Source organism: Mustela nigripes, chromosome 12, assembly GCF_022355385.1.
Source record: "Mustela nigripes isolate SB6536 chromosome 12, MUSNIG.SB6536, whole genome shotgun sequence".
NCBI lineage: Eukaryota > Metazoa > Chordata > Mammalia > Carnivora > Mustelidae > Mustela > Mustela nigripes.
The window spans coordinates 52,931,334-52,947,415 of record NC_081568.1 but is presented as its reverse complement, the minus strand read 5'-3'; the positions used below and the strand labels follow the sequence as shown (position 1 = coordinate 52,947,415).

At 38.8% G+C, this 16,082-nt stretch overlaps 2 protein-coding genes across 2 annotated transcripts in view; one reads left to right on the top strand and one right to left on the bottom strand.

Moving 5' to 3' along the window:
* HMMR (hyaluronan mediated motility receptor) overlaps nucleotides 1–4,049 on the bottom strand; it is a 38,645-nt gene extending 34,596 nt beyond the window's left edge. The window contains exon 1 of the mRNA XM_059417311.1: nucleotides 3,902–4,049. Within this exon, the coding sequence (XP_059273294.1) occupies nucleotides 3,902–3,947 (46 nt within the window). The 5' untranslated portion in view covers nucleotides 3,948–4,049. The remainder of the gene's footprint in view (nucleotides 1–3,901) is intronic.
* Nucleotides 4,050–4,288: 239 nt separating this feature from the next.
* Nucleotides 4,289–11,107, top strand: NUDCD2 (NudC domain containing 2). The gene is made up of 4 exons (XM_059417310.1): nucleotides 4,289–4,784; nucleotides 6,804–6,852; nucleotides 7,098–7,249; nucleotides 10,615–11,107. Exons 1-4 carry the CDS (start codon nucleotides 4,596–4,598, stop codon nucleotides 10,696–10,698), a joined length of 474 nt encoding a protein of 157 aa, XP_059273293.1. The 5' UTR covers nucleotides 4,289–4,595; the 3' UTR covers nucleotides 10,699–11,107.
* The last annotated feature ends 4,975 nt before the right edge of the window (nucleotides 11,108–16,082 follow it).

Here is a 16,082-nt window from a genome sequence, read left to right as displayed (position 1 = left end):
TCTGCCTTCGGCTAGGGTCATGATCTCGGGGTCCTGAGATCAAGCCTCATGTGGCGGTGCGGGGTGGGGGTGGGGGGGTCTTTATTCAGCAGGGAGGCTTCTTTCTCCTCTCTCTCTGCCTGCCTGTCTACTTGTAATCTCTGTGTCAAATAAATAAATAAAATCTTTAAAAGAAATAAAAATAAATGGAATGATAGATAAGAACTTGTTGGTATACCTTGACTAGCATTGAAAAAAGTGAAACACAGAGGCTCAGTGGATTAAGCCTTTGCTTTCAGCTCAGGTTATGGTCTCATGGTCCTGGGATCGAACCCCGTATCTGGCTCTTTACTCAGTGCGGAGCTCTCTATGCCTGCCTCTCTGCCTACTTGTGATCCCTCTCTCTCTCTGTCTGTCAAATAAATAAATAAATAAAATCTTAAAAAAAAAAGTGAAACAATAGAAAATATCAGCATGACTCAAATGTAGCAAAGTGAAGCACTGTTTTGTAGGACTTCTTGTTTCAATGATAGCTGTATAAATATTAAAAAATCTATCCTGGATAGAGATATACAATTTATTTCTCACTCAAGACACAATTAAAAAGTATTAAAATCATCCCTTTCATTAATTCTAAGAGGCCATAACAACATCAAGGAAGTTCCCATTCCTATACCTGGAATTAAGGTAACAAAAATAATGACACAAAAATTCCAATTCTGGGAGCTTTTTGATCTAAATGTGGTCAATAAGGAATTGAGATAGTGGGTTTCTAATCGGAAGAGAGTCTCAAAATGAAATACAGAATTCAATGAAGTATCTAAGGTAAAGACAGACTTACCAAAAAACATTAATCTTGGTTAGTTCAAATCTCTCACACTTTACAAACTGTTTACAACCTGGGATGAATAGGAGGCTGGCAGGGGTTTCCCTAAAATCAGCTTAAGGATGGTGGCACATCTTAGAGCACCTATGTTACTCATTTGCGATAAGGGTTGAGGGAGGCAGTGGGGAACATATTATGTTTTAAAACAAATGAGAGATTTCCACCATTACTGTTAGCAATGCTTTTTGGGGGAAGAGGGGATGAGGGTATGCAGAGCCTACGGTTATTCTGTGCTCTCTGCTTTCATTATTATTATTATTATTATTATTGTTAGTTTTAAAGTTAAGCTCTAGGCCCAACATGAAGCTTGAACTTACAATCCTGAGATCAAGAATCACATGTTCTACCTACTGAGACAGCTTTCTGTTTTTAGGAATGCTTCTGTGGGAAAGCAGGAGAAGCACCAGTCTAGACTCGTCAAAGCAGCCAGAAAATAAAATGATGTTGAAATCTTATATTTTGGGGCACTTGGGTGGCCCAGTGGGTTAAAGCCCCATATCTGGCTCTCTGCTCAGCAGGGAGCCTGCTTCCCTTCTCTCTCTCTGCCTGCTTGTGATCTCTGTCTGTCAAATAAATAAAATCTTAAAAAAAAAAAAAGGAAAGAAATCTTTTTTTTTTTTAAAAGATTTTATTTATTTATTTGACAGACAGAGATCACAAGCAGGCAGAGAGGCAGGCAGAGAGAGAGAGAGGAGGAAGCAGGCTCCCTGCTGAGCAGAGAGCCCGATGCGGGACTCGATCCCAGGACCCTGAGATCATGAACTGAGCCGAAGGCAGCGGCCCAATCCACTGAGCCACCCAGGCGCCCAGGAAAGAAATCTTATATTCTGGTTCATCATTAGGTTTACACTCTCAAAAGGGGATATGGGCCAGCAAACAATGGGATGGTGGACACTGACTAAGCAGCATCAAGAGTTGAAAACAATTATAACCACACTTACCAAAAACTTCCTTAAAGACTAAAGAATCAAATTTGGTTGTTAGATTTAGGATTTAGATTGAAGAACTAGGTTGAAATCCAGCCTGTATGTCTAGCTTTTAATATACTTATCCACCTCACACCTCAGATAATGTACTTATCCATCTTCCATGTTAGACAAAACTGCCTGAAGTTAGGAACTCTCTTGATCATGCCGGTACCCCCAGTATTTAGCTTATGGTTGAGTTGGGGAATGTGGTAAAGAAAACATACAAAGTCACTGGGATATGGGAATGGAAATAGAGTTTTGTGATTATCCCAGTCAGGATTCAAATTCATCTTTATATGCCAATTAATAGACATTACTATGGGCCAAGTACTTTTTAGCCAGAGGGAGAAGATCCTGAATAAGAACATTATACTCTCTCCTTTTTGAACCTAGTTTCAAGACCTCTGGAGTTACTTATTTATTTTTTAAAAAGATTTTGTTTACTTATTGACAGAGACAGAGAGAGGGAATAAAAGCAGGGGGAGCAGCAGAGGGATAGAGAGAAGCAGGCTTTCTGCTGAGCAGGGAGCCCAATGTGGGGCTCGATTCCAGGACCTGAGATCTTGACCTGAGCCGAAGACAGATGCTTAACTGACTGAGCCACCCAGGAGCCCCTGGAAAGTTATTTTTATTTGAGGTTATGATTCTCCACTTATGAAACAGGAATAAAAGAGTATCCACCTCATAGTTGTTGGGATTACTGGAGTAATTGGAGAACTCACTACAGTGCTCACATATGCATGAAGCATCAAATAAATGATAATTACTCCTGAAACAGTGAACTTGGAATATTGTGCATTGATAAAACCACTTTCACCTATTATAAAGAAAATAAACTCTCCTTAAAAGACACACTGCTGAGAGAACTTAGAGAAGGTTCTCTCAATATCCAGGAAACAATATATGCTTTGGTCTTTCAATTAAGAAAATAAGCTTGTAATAAAAAAGAAAGAAAATACGCTTTGCTGATCCGTTTGCTCTCTTGGCCTTCCTATGTGAGCAGAGTGATTCTTATTTACATTTGCATTTTGGCTAACAAGTTAAAGATGCAACAAGTGACCGCTAAAAAGGGTGTATTATAATGGCTAAATCATGGGCTTTGATGTTCAATCAAACCACTTACTGGATGCTCAGAACAGTGACTAAACCGGTTTCCTCACATGCAAAATGAGGACAGTATCAATACCTTCCTCACTGGGCTGTTGGACTAGATAGAATAGGGAACCAGTCAGAATAGGGAACACCATAGCATACAGTTTGCATGCATTCAATGATGAGTGCCTCACTAACCATTATCAGTCTTCCAGGTGAGTGTGCTGACTATGAACCGCAGTGGTTAAAAAAAGCACACGATGGATTCATGGAGGCTTGATTTCTTGATGTCCTGTCTCAGTTCTGCTGGTTTGGTTCTGTAACACTGCGCAAATCTATGTCTCGGCTTTTTTATCAGTAAATAATGAATAATAGGATAACCTCTCAGGGATGTTGGGGAGTTAAAAAAAAAAAAAAGAACTAATAATCAATGTAAATACTTACTATGGTGACTGGGGCACTATCGTGTTATTACTTCATTACTAATGTTTTCAGTAAGTGCTGCCACCATATTCTCACCCATAAACTGCTTTTTTACCAATCATCCTTCTTTTATGCCCGAATGGAATATCCAAAAGAAATCCACAAGTTCATGCGGAAAGCCGCTGGTCAAAGGTCTCATCAGCGAGGTTTCCGCACTTGACCATCACCCAGCTGCCAGCCGTTCCCTGATCCCGACTCCCTCTCCTCCGCTTTCCTTTCTCCACCGCACTAACTGTTCATTGGCTGTATTCTCCAGTCCAATGTAAACTCCACGAGGCAGGGGTTTTGCCTCATTCACTGCTGTATCCTTATCACTCTGAACAGTATTAGGCACGTAGTAAATGCTTAGTATGGCTTTTAGAAAAACTAATCAATGGAATGAGACCCATCGCGGCCCTAAAAATTGCCTATTAGCCTCGGATGAAGGGCACCAAAAAGGGCAAGTGCGTCGTGACAACAAATCCCGACCCCCAGCTCCTTTCCCCGTACGCACCGGAAGGGTCATTGAATCGTTTCAAGGGCGCCTTAGGAAAAGACATGCTGACGATCAGCTCCACAAACAGAAGGTCACTATCGCCCCTCCGCCACTTTGTGCCGCTTATTCCAGCCCACTCACTCCGAATTCAAACCTCCCGGCTTATTCCCCGCCCATCTCTAACGTCAGCAGATTTGAAAACCAAAATCCTGGGCACACCAATCCAGGACGGGAACACCTACGAGCATGCGCACCTGTCTTCGCCGCGCCCAATTAGGGCTTCTGTGAGTTTAGGTAACCAGCCAATAGGAGACTAGTATTGCCTCCCCCACCCTGGTCCAATCAGTCCTGGCGTTACTCAATTGTAATATACGTACTAGCAACATTTGCGCAAGCGCATTTTATAGCTGAGAAGTTCGAGGGTGCGCTTTTGGCGTCATATTGGTGGCAGTGCAGGGAGTTCTAGTTTCACAGGTTCCGACCTTCTCCCACCGTTCTTTGGGTGTAAACTTCCCCGGATTTTAATTCTTTTAAACTGCCAGCGTCCTAAATGGCCACTGAAAAGGAAAAAGGAACATGCTGAGACATCAGCCTGCATCCCTGCGCATGTGCAGTGACCTGAGCTGCGAGTCCTGGGCGTGGCCTGAGCGTGGATACTTCGCGCTTGCGCTCCTCTCGCTCCGTGCGGCTGCTGCCGGGAGGCTCCTGGAGTATGTCGGCCCCGTTTGAGGAGCGCAGTGGGGTGGTTCCGTGCGGGACGCCGTGGGGCCAGTGGTACCAGACCTTGGAGGAGGTGTTCATTGAAGTTCAGGTGCCGCCTGGCACTCGCGCCCAGGATATCCAGTGCGGCCTGCAGAGCCGGCATGTGGCGCTGGCCGTGGGTGGTCGCGAGATCCTCAAGGTAGTGGCAGGTCGGGGCTTGTGCTCAGTTTCTTCCCGGCCTCTAAGTCCCAGGGTCCTGAAGTGCATTTTTTTTTTTTTTTTTCCGTGAAAAGACTGTTGGAAGGCCGACTAGCTTCTTTGGCCGAAAGAGCGGTATCATTGGCCTGGTTTGGGTCTGCTCGGAGCCCCCTCTCTTAACTAGTCCCGAGTTAACGTAGAGATTTGAGTTTTCCGGCTTTATTTCTAAACCAAATGAAGCTGCTGCTTTTGTGCCTCTGCGGGTCGTCACTTAGATCTTTAAAGGAACAACTATTTATAGGACGTCTATTCCAGGCAGTGATGAGTGTTGAGAGGTCAGCGGTGAACAAGACAAATTTCCTGCGCTCAGGTCATGTTCTTGCAAGGAGGCATAATAAAGCTAACCTAATAAATGTTCAGGCAGTTACAGGACAGTAAAGAAGAAAAGAATAAGGATATCGGGATGAGGATTCAGAGATGTTGTCAGGTGGTTTATTTTTTTCATCAAACATAGAAAAATTTTGCATGTTCGTGGAGTGGTTAAGGAGATAGTTTCAGAGGTGTTTGAAGAAAATACCACTTTTATTCTCATCATGTCCCTTGGACCTGTTAAATTCAATAACGTTGAAGTTAGATTTCTTTCCCACGTTAGATGCTCAAGGTGTTTGATGACAGTGTAGTGAAGTGGTGAAGGGAGATTCCTCAATGTAGGATACCTGGCTGTGTCATTTTTATAATTTTGTAACCTCGGGCAAGAGATTTTTCAGTGTGTCTATGCCTTCACCCACAAAGTATGGTAATTTTTTTTTTTTTTAAAGATGTTATTTATTTATTTCACAGAGATCACAAGTAGGCAGAGGCAGGCAGAGAGAGAGAGAGGAGGAAGCAGGCTCCCTGCTGAGCAGAGAGCGGGATGCAGGACTGGATCCCAGGACCCCGAGATCATGACCTGAGCGGAAGGCAGAGGCTTAACCTACTGAGCCACCCAGGCGCCCCCAAAGTATGGTAATAGGATGATAGGATTGTTTTGAGCATGACATGGTATCCAGGGGAATTAAGAGCTTGGACTTGTTTCTGTCATGTAAGGAGTATACACTACATATGGAAATGCTTTAAGTGCCTCAGAGGAAAGGAAGATTCATGTGAAAGACATTTGATTTGTTTCAGTTTGGATCTTACTGACTTTTCTGGATAGTTGTGTGAATCATAGTTTCCTGAACAGTGGTTTAAGATTACAGTTCAAATTTCTTTTAGTAATTCCAGTAACTTTGGGAATTTAGCAGTAATTTCAGGATTTTAGGTATACATTTAAACCAGTAGGATTTTTTCACACTAGTACTGACATATTGAAAAAATGTGTGTGTTTTTTTTATATGACCTTTTAATTTAATTTCCTAAAACTTCAATTTGACAAGTAGCAGCAAATCAAAATGGATTTGAGCAGGTGTATTCTCTTTTTAAACTTAACGTTTTCCTGATTTCTTTCTTAAAACAACAGTTTCTGAAAAATCAGTCACAGCTAATCTGTATCAGAACTACAGTATGCACTTTAAAATTTTTTTGGTGCTGGATTGCCCAACAAAGAGTTTGAACCAGTTTTTTAAAGTTTAAGAGATACCATTTATTAATTTCAGCTAGAAAGCTCTTCTAGGAGTTCTTTTCAATAGGTAAAGTTAAATCATTTCAGATATTAATTCACATTTGGCTCTCTGATGAGTAATATTTATTCATCTTCTAAAAATTAAGAAGCCCTGATCTTTCTTTAGAGGGCTCTGTGTTTTTTGTCATAGTAAATATTTCAAGCAAGGTAAACTTGGTTTCATTCCATTTTCTAGGAGGAAAGATAGGGTTATGCACCCAGCAATATGTTGGAAAGGTATAAAGTTTTATCTCCTTACTAACCAAACTAGATAGTTACATGTGGATTAGATAGAAAATTAGGAAAGTCTTAAATCATGAAAACCTTATAAAAATTAATGAAATATCAATGTTTTTAGTACTTTATGTATTTATTTTTCAGGGCAAGCTCTTTGATTCAACAATAGCTGATGAGGGAACATGGACTTTGGGTAAGGGTAATCTATAATTCTTGGAATGTTTTTTAAAAATTAATTTTGTCTTAGAACTTAGTAGGTTTCCCTCTGTTGTATTAGGTCCTTGCCTAGATTACTCTTAAAACCTTCTTTGCAGCTTTGGAAGAGAATAGTAATGGAAATGTATTGAAAATAATTGTATGTCAGGATTACCTAATGATGTTTGAAAATATGAAATCCAATGATGAACTCTAATTTATTTGTAATTCTTATTTGTTTAGAGGACAGGAAAATGGTCCGTATTGTTCTTACAAAGACAAAGAGAGATGCAGCAAATTGTTGGACTTCTCTTCTGGAATCTGAATATGCAGCTGATCCTTGGGTGCAAGACCAAATGCAGAGAAAACTTACATTAGAGAGATTCCAGAAGGAAGTAAGTCAGAAGAATGTATGAATATGTATTGTTAAACATCTTAAAATCCTAGAATAATTATTATTGAAATTAAAACTCAAATGTAGTTACAAAAATTACAAAAGCTCTTTAGAGGTGGGGCGCCTGGGTGGCTCAGTGGGTTAAGCCGCTGCCTTCGGCTCAGGTCATGATCTCAGGGTCCTGGGATCAAGTCCCACATCGGGCTCTCTGCTCAGTGGGGGGGGGAGCCTGCTTCCCCCCGCCCCCCCCCCCCCCGCCTGCCTCTCTGCCTACTTGTGATCTCTGTCAAATAAAAAAGTCTTTACAAAAAAAATTTAGGGGCACCTGGGTGGCTCAGTGGGTTAAGCCTCTGCCTTCAGCTCGGGTCATGATCTTAAGGTCCTGGGATCGAGCTCCGCATCGGGCTCTCTGTCCTTGGGGAGCCTGCTTCCCCTCCTCTCTGCCTGCCTCTCTGCCTACTTGTGATCTCTCTTTCTCCCTGTCAAATAAATAAATAAAAATCTTTAAAAAAATAAAAAAAAATTCAGTTTATAGACTTACATAGTGTAATGAAGTAAAAGTCCCTTTCATCAACATCTCTCCATTATGTGCTTCTGTCTTTTTTTTTTTTTAAAGATTTTATGTATTTATTTGACAGACAGAGATCACAAGTAGGCAGAGAGGCAGGCAGGGAGAGAAGAAGGGAAGCAGGCTCCTTCTGAGCAGAGGGATCATGACCTGAGCTGAAGACAGCTGAGCTGAGGGCAGAGGCCTTAACCCATTGAGCTACCCAGGCACCCCCTTTGTGCTTCTGTCTTATTTTTATCTCATTGATGTATTGGTTTGCTACTCTGTCTTTAACATAAATGCAGGATTACACTATGTGCATTGTTTATTTTGGTTTTTTTTCCATTTAATAATACATCTTGGGTCTCTTTTTCTACCAGTACATATAGATAAAACTTGTTCCTCTTAACTGCTTTAGAGTGTTTTCTAGCTTGAATGTACCAACATTATTTAGCTAATTTAGCTATTCCTTTTTGATAAGATTTGGATTTTTCAGTTTGTATCTGTTTGAAACAAAATTTGTGCTTTGATCTCTATAGAACTATCCCATGTTCTGTTAATTTATGTAGGAGAAGAATTACTGGATCAAAGCACTGTTAAAAGTTTTGATGGATAATTTCTTTCTATCTGATGGTGATTTCCAAATACATATCTCTAGTCTAGATTTTTTTCCCAAATATTGGAGTCACATTTCCAATTCAACATCTCCACTTCACAGTCTTGACGGACATATCAGACTCGACATATTCAACATGAACTCTCTAACTTCCTACTACCATTTCTACCTCTAGTCTTCTAATCTTGGTTGATGAAAACTACTTGATCAGACCAAAAAACAAAAATGGGGAGTCATCCTCCACTCCTGTCTCTCTCTCACACAATGTGGCCAATTTGTTAGGAAACCTTACTGGTAGTACCTTCCAAATATATTCAGAATTTGTCTACTTCTCACCACCAACTCTACTACCATTCTGATCTAGACCATCTGTAATGACTTGCCTAGATTACTCTTAAAACCTTCTAATTGTTCTCTTTTACCCTTGCCAACTACGGTGTTCTCAAAATAGTGTAATAGTCCTTTTAGCATGCAGGTCAGAACACATTGCTTCTCTTCTCAGAACTCTTTCATTCTATCCAATCTGGTCCTCCATGATCTCTCCTTCTTCTACTAGGCTCCCCTTACGTTATTCTGATCTAGCCATACTGGTCTTTTTGTTATATTTGAACATTTTAGGCCATTCCTTTTCTGTCCTTTTGTCTACAGTGTTATCCCAAAACTTGGCTAACTTCTTCACTGTTTTGAAGTCACTGCTCAATAAAGTATACTTTTGGGGCGCCAGGGTGGCTCCGTGGGTTAAAGCCTCTTCCTTTGGCTCAGGTCATGGTCCCAGGGTCCTTGGGATTGAACCCCGAATCTGGCTCTCTGCTCAGCAGGGAACCTGCTTCCCCCTCTCTGCCTGCCTCTCTGCCTACTTGTGATCTCTCTCTCTCTCTCTTTAAATAAATAAAATCTTTTAAAAAAATGTACTTTATCTTTCATCATCCTATTTAAGTACTTAATCTTCTCATGTTCCTTACTCTACTCTGGTTTTCTTTTCTTTTTTCATCTTCTGTAACACTTAAACACCAACTTTTAACACTTTGGATCAGGGGCTCACAAACTGACCTACAGGTGAAATCTAACCTGCTGGTTGTTTCTTTCTTTTTCTTTTTTGATTTTTTTATTTTTTGAGAGAGAAAGAGAAATCACAAGTAGGCAGAGAGGTAGGCAGAGAGAGAGAGAGAGATCAAAGCAGAGAGCCCGATGTGGGGCTTGATCCCAGGACCCTGGGATCATGACCTGAGCCGGAGGCAGAGGCTTTAACCCTCTGAGCCACCCAGGTGCCCCCTGCTGGTTGTTTCTGAAGTAAAGTTGTACTGGAATACACCTGTGCTCATTCATTTGCATAATGCCTATCTTATAGTAATACCAGACTTAAGGAGTTATGGCAGAGTATATGGCTTTCAAAGCCTAAGATATCTAATTACTTGGCTCTTTACAGAAAACTTTGCCAACCTCTGCATAAACTTCTGGTTTATTATTTGTGTCCTCCTGTAAGAATGTCAGTCCACCAGTACAGGGATCTTTGTTATGTTCACTCTTGAATTCCACATGCCTCTAATGGTGTCTTTTAAACAGTAAGAACTCTTTTATTTATTTATTTGACAGACAGAGATCACAAGAGGGCAGAGAGGCAGGCAGAGAGAGAGGAGGAAGCAGGCTCCCTGCTGAGCAGAGAGCCCGATGTGGGGCTCGATCCCAGGACTCTGGGATCATGACCTGAGCCGTAGGCAGAGGCTTTAACCCAATGAGCCATCCAGGCGCCCCAGTAGGAACTCTTAATAAATGTTTGTTGAATAAATGAAATGCCCTCCAAAAAGACTAAAGTATGAGATAGTATTTCCTAGAAGTGTTATGAGGATTGAATATGTTGATAAATGCATAGCTCTTAGAACGCTGCTTGGCATGTAATAAACTTAAAATTATGCTAGTTATTAAAATCTGTTTTTGCACTCATACTAAAGTATATGTTTGCCCATACACTTGTCAACTTGTAATATACATACTGATCTTTTAAGTATTTGTAGATCTGAAAGTCGAAATATACATCCTAGTTTTAAGTTCTATTTTGGTGATTACATCTTTTGACATATTTATTGGCCATGTAGATTTCTTCTTTTGTCAATTGCTAGTTTATATCTGTACCATTTCCCTTTTGAGTTACTTACATTTTTCCTTAAAAGATTTATTTTATCATAGTTTTTTTCATGTCTTTTAGAATCCTGGTTTTGACTTCAGTGGAGCAGAAATCTCAGGAAACTACACTAAAGGTGGACCAGATTTCTCAAATCTTGAAAAATAACTACTGCTTTTCTTTTGCTGCATTCTGTGGATCCCAGCAAAGTTGCCAACGTAAAGGAACAGATTATGTGGGGGAAGGAAAATGTGGATACCTGCAGTTAACAAATTGCAAAATAGATTTAACTATGGTTCTAAAATTGCATTCAAATATCATTTACATAGGAAACATCTTAAATACTGTGGAAACTATTCTACTGATAGAGAGTAACTTTTTTTGGACTTGTTTTTTTGCTCAGCATGAAGTTTTATATGCTGCATTTTACTAATTTCATATTTAACCTGTATTTTTAATACAAAAAACATTAGGGTCTAGATCATGTGAAATGACCGGTGCCTTCAGGGACAATTAAATTTTTCTTTCAATAAGTGTAATGCAGGAATAATGTTCAATAAACTTTTCTAAATAGGAATTGTGCACCCCTTTGTGTAAGTATGCCAGTTCACACCAGGAGTTACATTACTGAGAAAAATTTTAAGGAAGGAAAAAGCCCACAAATATATTCTGAGTAAGTTCATTTTAAGAGTTAGTGAAAATTTCTGAAGTAGTACATTATTCCTTGGGAGATGAATTTGTCAAGAAATTGAAAAATAGAAACTTAACAATCGGAATCGATTAATATAAAACAAACAGTGAAGTGAATGGGATCATTGGGTGAGTCCTTTGTATGAGACAAAAAAGCAAATAATTGGGACGCCTGGGTGGCTCAGTTGGTTGGACGACTGCCTTCGGCTCAGGTCATGATCCTGGAGTCCCAGGATCGAGTCCCGCATTGGGCTCCCAGCTCCACGGGGAGTCTGCTCCTCTCTCTGACCTTCTCCTCGCTCATGCTCTCTCTCACTGTCTCTCTCAAATAAATAAATAAAATCTTTAAAAAAAAAAAAAAGCAAATAATTGATGTTTATAAATCAGGAACATAATTTTGCTCTTCAGTGATCCAGACATATAAGGAAGGATTGTCTTAAAATTTTATTTCATTATTTTTATGTCCTTTTGAATTTTAAAATCTCTCTTAAAGATTTTATTTTTAAGTAATCTTTACACCCAATATGAGACTTGAGCCTGCAACCCTGAAATCAAGAGTTCCACACTTTACAAACTGAGCCAGCCAGGTGCCCCTGAAAAATATTTTTAATAATCCCAAATGTATAGCCAAGTTATATGTAAAGTAAAAAGGACTATTTTCTACCTGACTTGTTTGTAAGTTTATGATATGACACCGCATCATCTCTGAGTACCTTAGTATATATTTCCTTCAGAGGACATGCTGTTACATCACTACAATACAACCGTTAAAATCAGGAAATTAGCATTGGTACGTTATGACCATCTAATCCTCAGATCTTTATTGCATTCAAGTTTAACTCATTGTATCAGTAATGTTCTGTATGGCAAAGTGGTCCAGTCAGAATCATGTGTTGTCTTTAGATTAGATGTCAGTTGTCTGGTCTGCTTCAATCTGGAACAAGTCTTCATTTTTTTCTTGACTTCTACAACCTTGGCACTTTTGAATATTATAGGCTAGTTTTGTACAAAATCCTCATTTTGAGTTTTGTCTGGTACTTCTTCATGATTAGATTCAGGTTATGCATCTTTGGCAGGGATGTTACTGAAGTGATGCTGTGTTCTTACTGCATCCTATCGTGAGTTAGTAATTTTGGTACATCTTTTTTCTGTTAGTATGATCACTCAATAAGTGGTATCTGTCAGTCTTCTCCACAGTAAAGCTATTCTTTGTAGATTTGTTATTATTTTGTGGGAAGGTAGCTTCAGAGTACTACCCTCTTTCTCATCAAACTTCCAGTTTATCTGTATCTTTATTGATGCATAATTTCCTACTTTATTTAGTAGATTAGAATCTATTACTTGCATTATTGTGATGCTAAACAATTTTTTCTTGACTTAGCTAGTGGAAAACTATTTTAGATGACTTCTATGTCCTTTTGACATGTCCCATCATTATTTGAGTAATTTCTTATTTTCTGGCACAAGTTATACCAGACTTATGCTTTCACTGCCCTAATTGAAGAGTAAGCCATGTTTTTAAGGTGCCATGCATCTCTTAAATGGAGAATTGTATTTAGAAGCCAAGATTTGGGGGTGCCTGGGTGGCTCAGTTTGTTAAGCAGCTGCCTTTGGCTCAGGTCATGATCTCAGGGTCCTGGGATTGAGCCCTGCATAGTGCTCCCTCCTCAGTGGAGAGCCTGCTTCTCCCTCTCCCTCTGCCTGTCGCTCTTCCTACTTGTGCACTCGCTCTCTCCCTCTCTCTCTCTCTCTCTGTGTCAAGTAAATAAAATCTTAAAAGAAGTCAAGATTACTGTGCTAGTGAACAATTGCTATTTGTGTATAATGCTTATATATACAGCTATATTTATTTCTATATATCGAGAACCACGAGTTCACACAAACTTTCATGTCTAATCCCATGGAGTTCATTTTTCTTTTCTCCCTTTCTATATTTATAACAACAGTGAGAAGTTGATTCTGATTATCCTCAATATATTTGGCTCTCTGTTCTCGGTCATCTCAACGTGAGTGCCTTCCTTACTCTACTCAGGCTCCAACATCCTGCAGTGAGCAGGGATAGCCTCACTGTCTTGGACTCAAACACCCCATTGTGGGCCACTGAATCTGTCATACCCTTTGGCAAAATGGCCATCTTGTTCACTTTAACCAATAACTTTAGGAATAAGTTTTTGGGGAAGAGGCTTTTTTTTTTTTTTTTTTTTTTACATTGGCTTCTCTTCTTGACTTTCAAAGAAATTTATATTTTGAGTAAGCAGAATAAAATTAACTCCTGTTCATAGTATGTTTTTTGAATTTTTAGCATGTAGTTTCTGTTTATAGTTTTGTGAATTTTTAACATGTTAAAGGTATCTGTAAGCACCTTCAAAGTCAGGTGATTGAACAGTTAACAGTTAACAGTTACTTTTTTTTTTTTTTAAGTGAACTCTACACCCCACATTTGGCTCAAACTCGTGATCTTTAGATCAAGTGTTTCGTGTTCTACCAGCTGAGCCAGCCAGGTGCCCCAAGAGTTTTAATAGTTTAATCACTACAAAAGCTTAATGCTCTCTCTTTGTAGTCATACCACACTCCTAGCCTCAAATGCTGGAAACCACTGATTAAGACGTGTATTTATAGTTTTGTCTTTTCAAAAATGTTTATCAGTGGAATCATATGTAATCTTTTTTTCTTAAAGGTTTATTTATCCATTCTAGAGAGAGAGAGTGAGCAAGCTTGGGGAGATGGGGTGGAGGGGCAGAGGGAGAAAATTCCCCAAGCAGATTCCCAACTAAACATAGATTCTGATGTGGGGCTCAATCCCTTGACCCATGAGCCCATGACCTGAGGGGAAACCAAAAGTCATGCCCTACTGACTGAGCCACCCAGGCACCCTTTTTTTTCTTTTTAAACAGCTTAATTGAGATAAAATTCACATATCATACATTTTGCCCATTTAAAATATATTAATTCAATGATTTTTAGTATAGTCATCTATTCAACCATCATTATAGTCAGTTTTCATTCTCATCATCTCAAGAAGCCCCATACCTTTTAGCTATCAACTCCCTCCACCCCCAACCAAGTGATAACTAATTTGTTTTCTATCTCATAAATTTCCCTCTTAGTGATATTTCATATGCATTGAATTATGAATTCAATAATAATAATATAATAATTATTATAATTATTGAATTATCGAATATGTGGTCTTTTGCTGCTGGCTTCATTTCGCACAGTGTTTCATCCATGTTCTAGTATGTCAGTATTTCATTCCTTTTCTATGGCTGGGTAATATTCCATTTATCCATTATCCATTTGTCAGTTGATTGACATTTGGGAGAATTCTACCTTTTGCCTATTATGAATCATGCTGCTATAAACATTCAAGTTAGGGTACCTGAGTGGCTCAGGAGTCCCTGGATCAAGCCCCAAGTTGGGCTCCCTGCTTAGCAGGCAGCCTGCTTCTCCCTCTCCCTGCCCCCCGCTCCCCACTCATGCGCCTGTGTGTATGCTCTGTCAAATAAAATCTTTAAAAAAAATAAACATTCAAGTATAGGTTTTTATGTCTATGCATATTTTTCTTATCTAGTAATAGAATTTGGAGTTACATGGAAACTATGTCTGATCATTTGAGGAATTTCTAGATTGTTTTCCAAAATGGCTACACAATTTTACATTCCCACCAGTAGTATTTGAAATTTCTAATATCTCCACAAATTTGCTGACACTTCCTACATGATTTTTTAAATTTTAGCCATTCTAGTGGATAGGAGGTGGTATCACACTGTGGTTTTGTTTTCTGTTTCCCTGATGACTATGTTGAGTATCTTTTCTTGTGCTTATAAACTATTTATGTATGTTCCTTGGAGAAATGTTCATTAGTATTTCCCATTTTTTATTGGGTTATCTATTATTGAGTTGTAAGAGTTCTTTATATATTCTGTATACAAGTCTCATATACTTTGCATTTATTTTCTGTTGTGTAGGTTTTTTTCATTTTATTGCTGGTGTCTTTTAAAGCAAGATTGTTTTAAATTTTGATGTATTTTAGTTCATTCTAGTTCATCATGCTTTTGGTATTCTAGTTCATTCTAGTTCATCATGCTTTTGGTATCATGTCTAAGAACATGGTGATCCCAGGTTATGAGGATTTTTTTCCAGTGTTTTTTTCCAAAAGTTTTATTATTGTGTGTTTTACATTTAGATATATGACCCATTTTAAGTTATTTTTTGTGTAAGCTGTATAATATAGGTGGAATTTCATTTTTTGCATGTGGATGTCTATTTGTTTGAAAATTTGTTGAAAAGACTGTTCATTCTTCAATAAATTGCTTTTGCACTTTTGTCATAAATCAATTGCTGTTTATATGGGTCTGTTTTTGGTCTTTCTGTTCTACTGATCCATGTGTCTATCCCTTCACAAATACCAAATTGCCTTGATAATAATTATAGCTTTATGGTAAGTCTTAAAATTGGGCAGCATGAGTCCTTCAATTTAATTCTTTTTCAAAGTTGTTTTGACTGTTTTAACTTTCTTTGCCTCTCTGTATAAAGTTTAGGATCAGCTATTTTCAGTCTGTCTCCAAAAAGTCTTGCTAGGGTTTTCACTGGTATAGCGTAAGTCTTACAATCCATTAGCATGGGGCATTTCTTTATATAGGATCTCTTTGATTTCAGTCATGAGCATTTTGTGATTTTCAGCTTATAGAATACTTAGATCTTTTCTTAGATTTATTCCTAAGGGTACCTTTTCTGGAGCTGTTGTAAATGATATATTTTTTTGAAATTTGTCACTAGCTAGTGCATAGAAATGTTTGATTTTTTGTTTATTGAGCTTCCTGTGACCTTCCTAAACTTGCTTATTCTAGAAGTTTTTTTGT

What these genes read in the sequence shown, in the direction of transcription:
- NUDCD2 (XM_059417310.1), top strand. Translation starts at nt 4,596, where the DNA reads ATGTCGGCCCCGTTTGAGGAGCGCAGTGGGGTGGTTCCGTGCGGGACG. An exon ending in TGAGGGAACATGGACTTTGG is followed by an intron (nt 6,853 to 7,097) that starts GTAAGGGTAATC and finishes TTATTTGTTTAG; the next exon opens with AGGACAGGAAAATGGTCCGT. An exon ending in TAGAGAGATTCCAGAAGGAA is followed by an intron (nt 7,250 to 10,614) that starts GTAAGTCAGAAG and finishes CATGTCTTTTAG; the next exon opens with AATCCTGGTTTTGACTTCAG.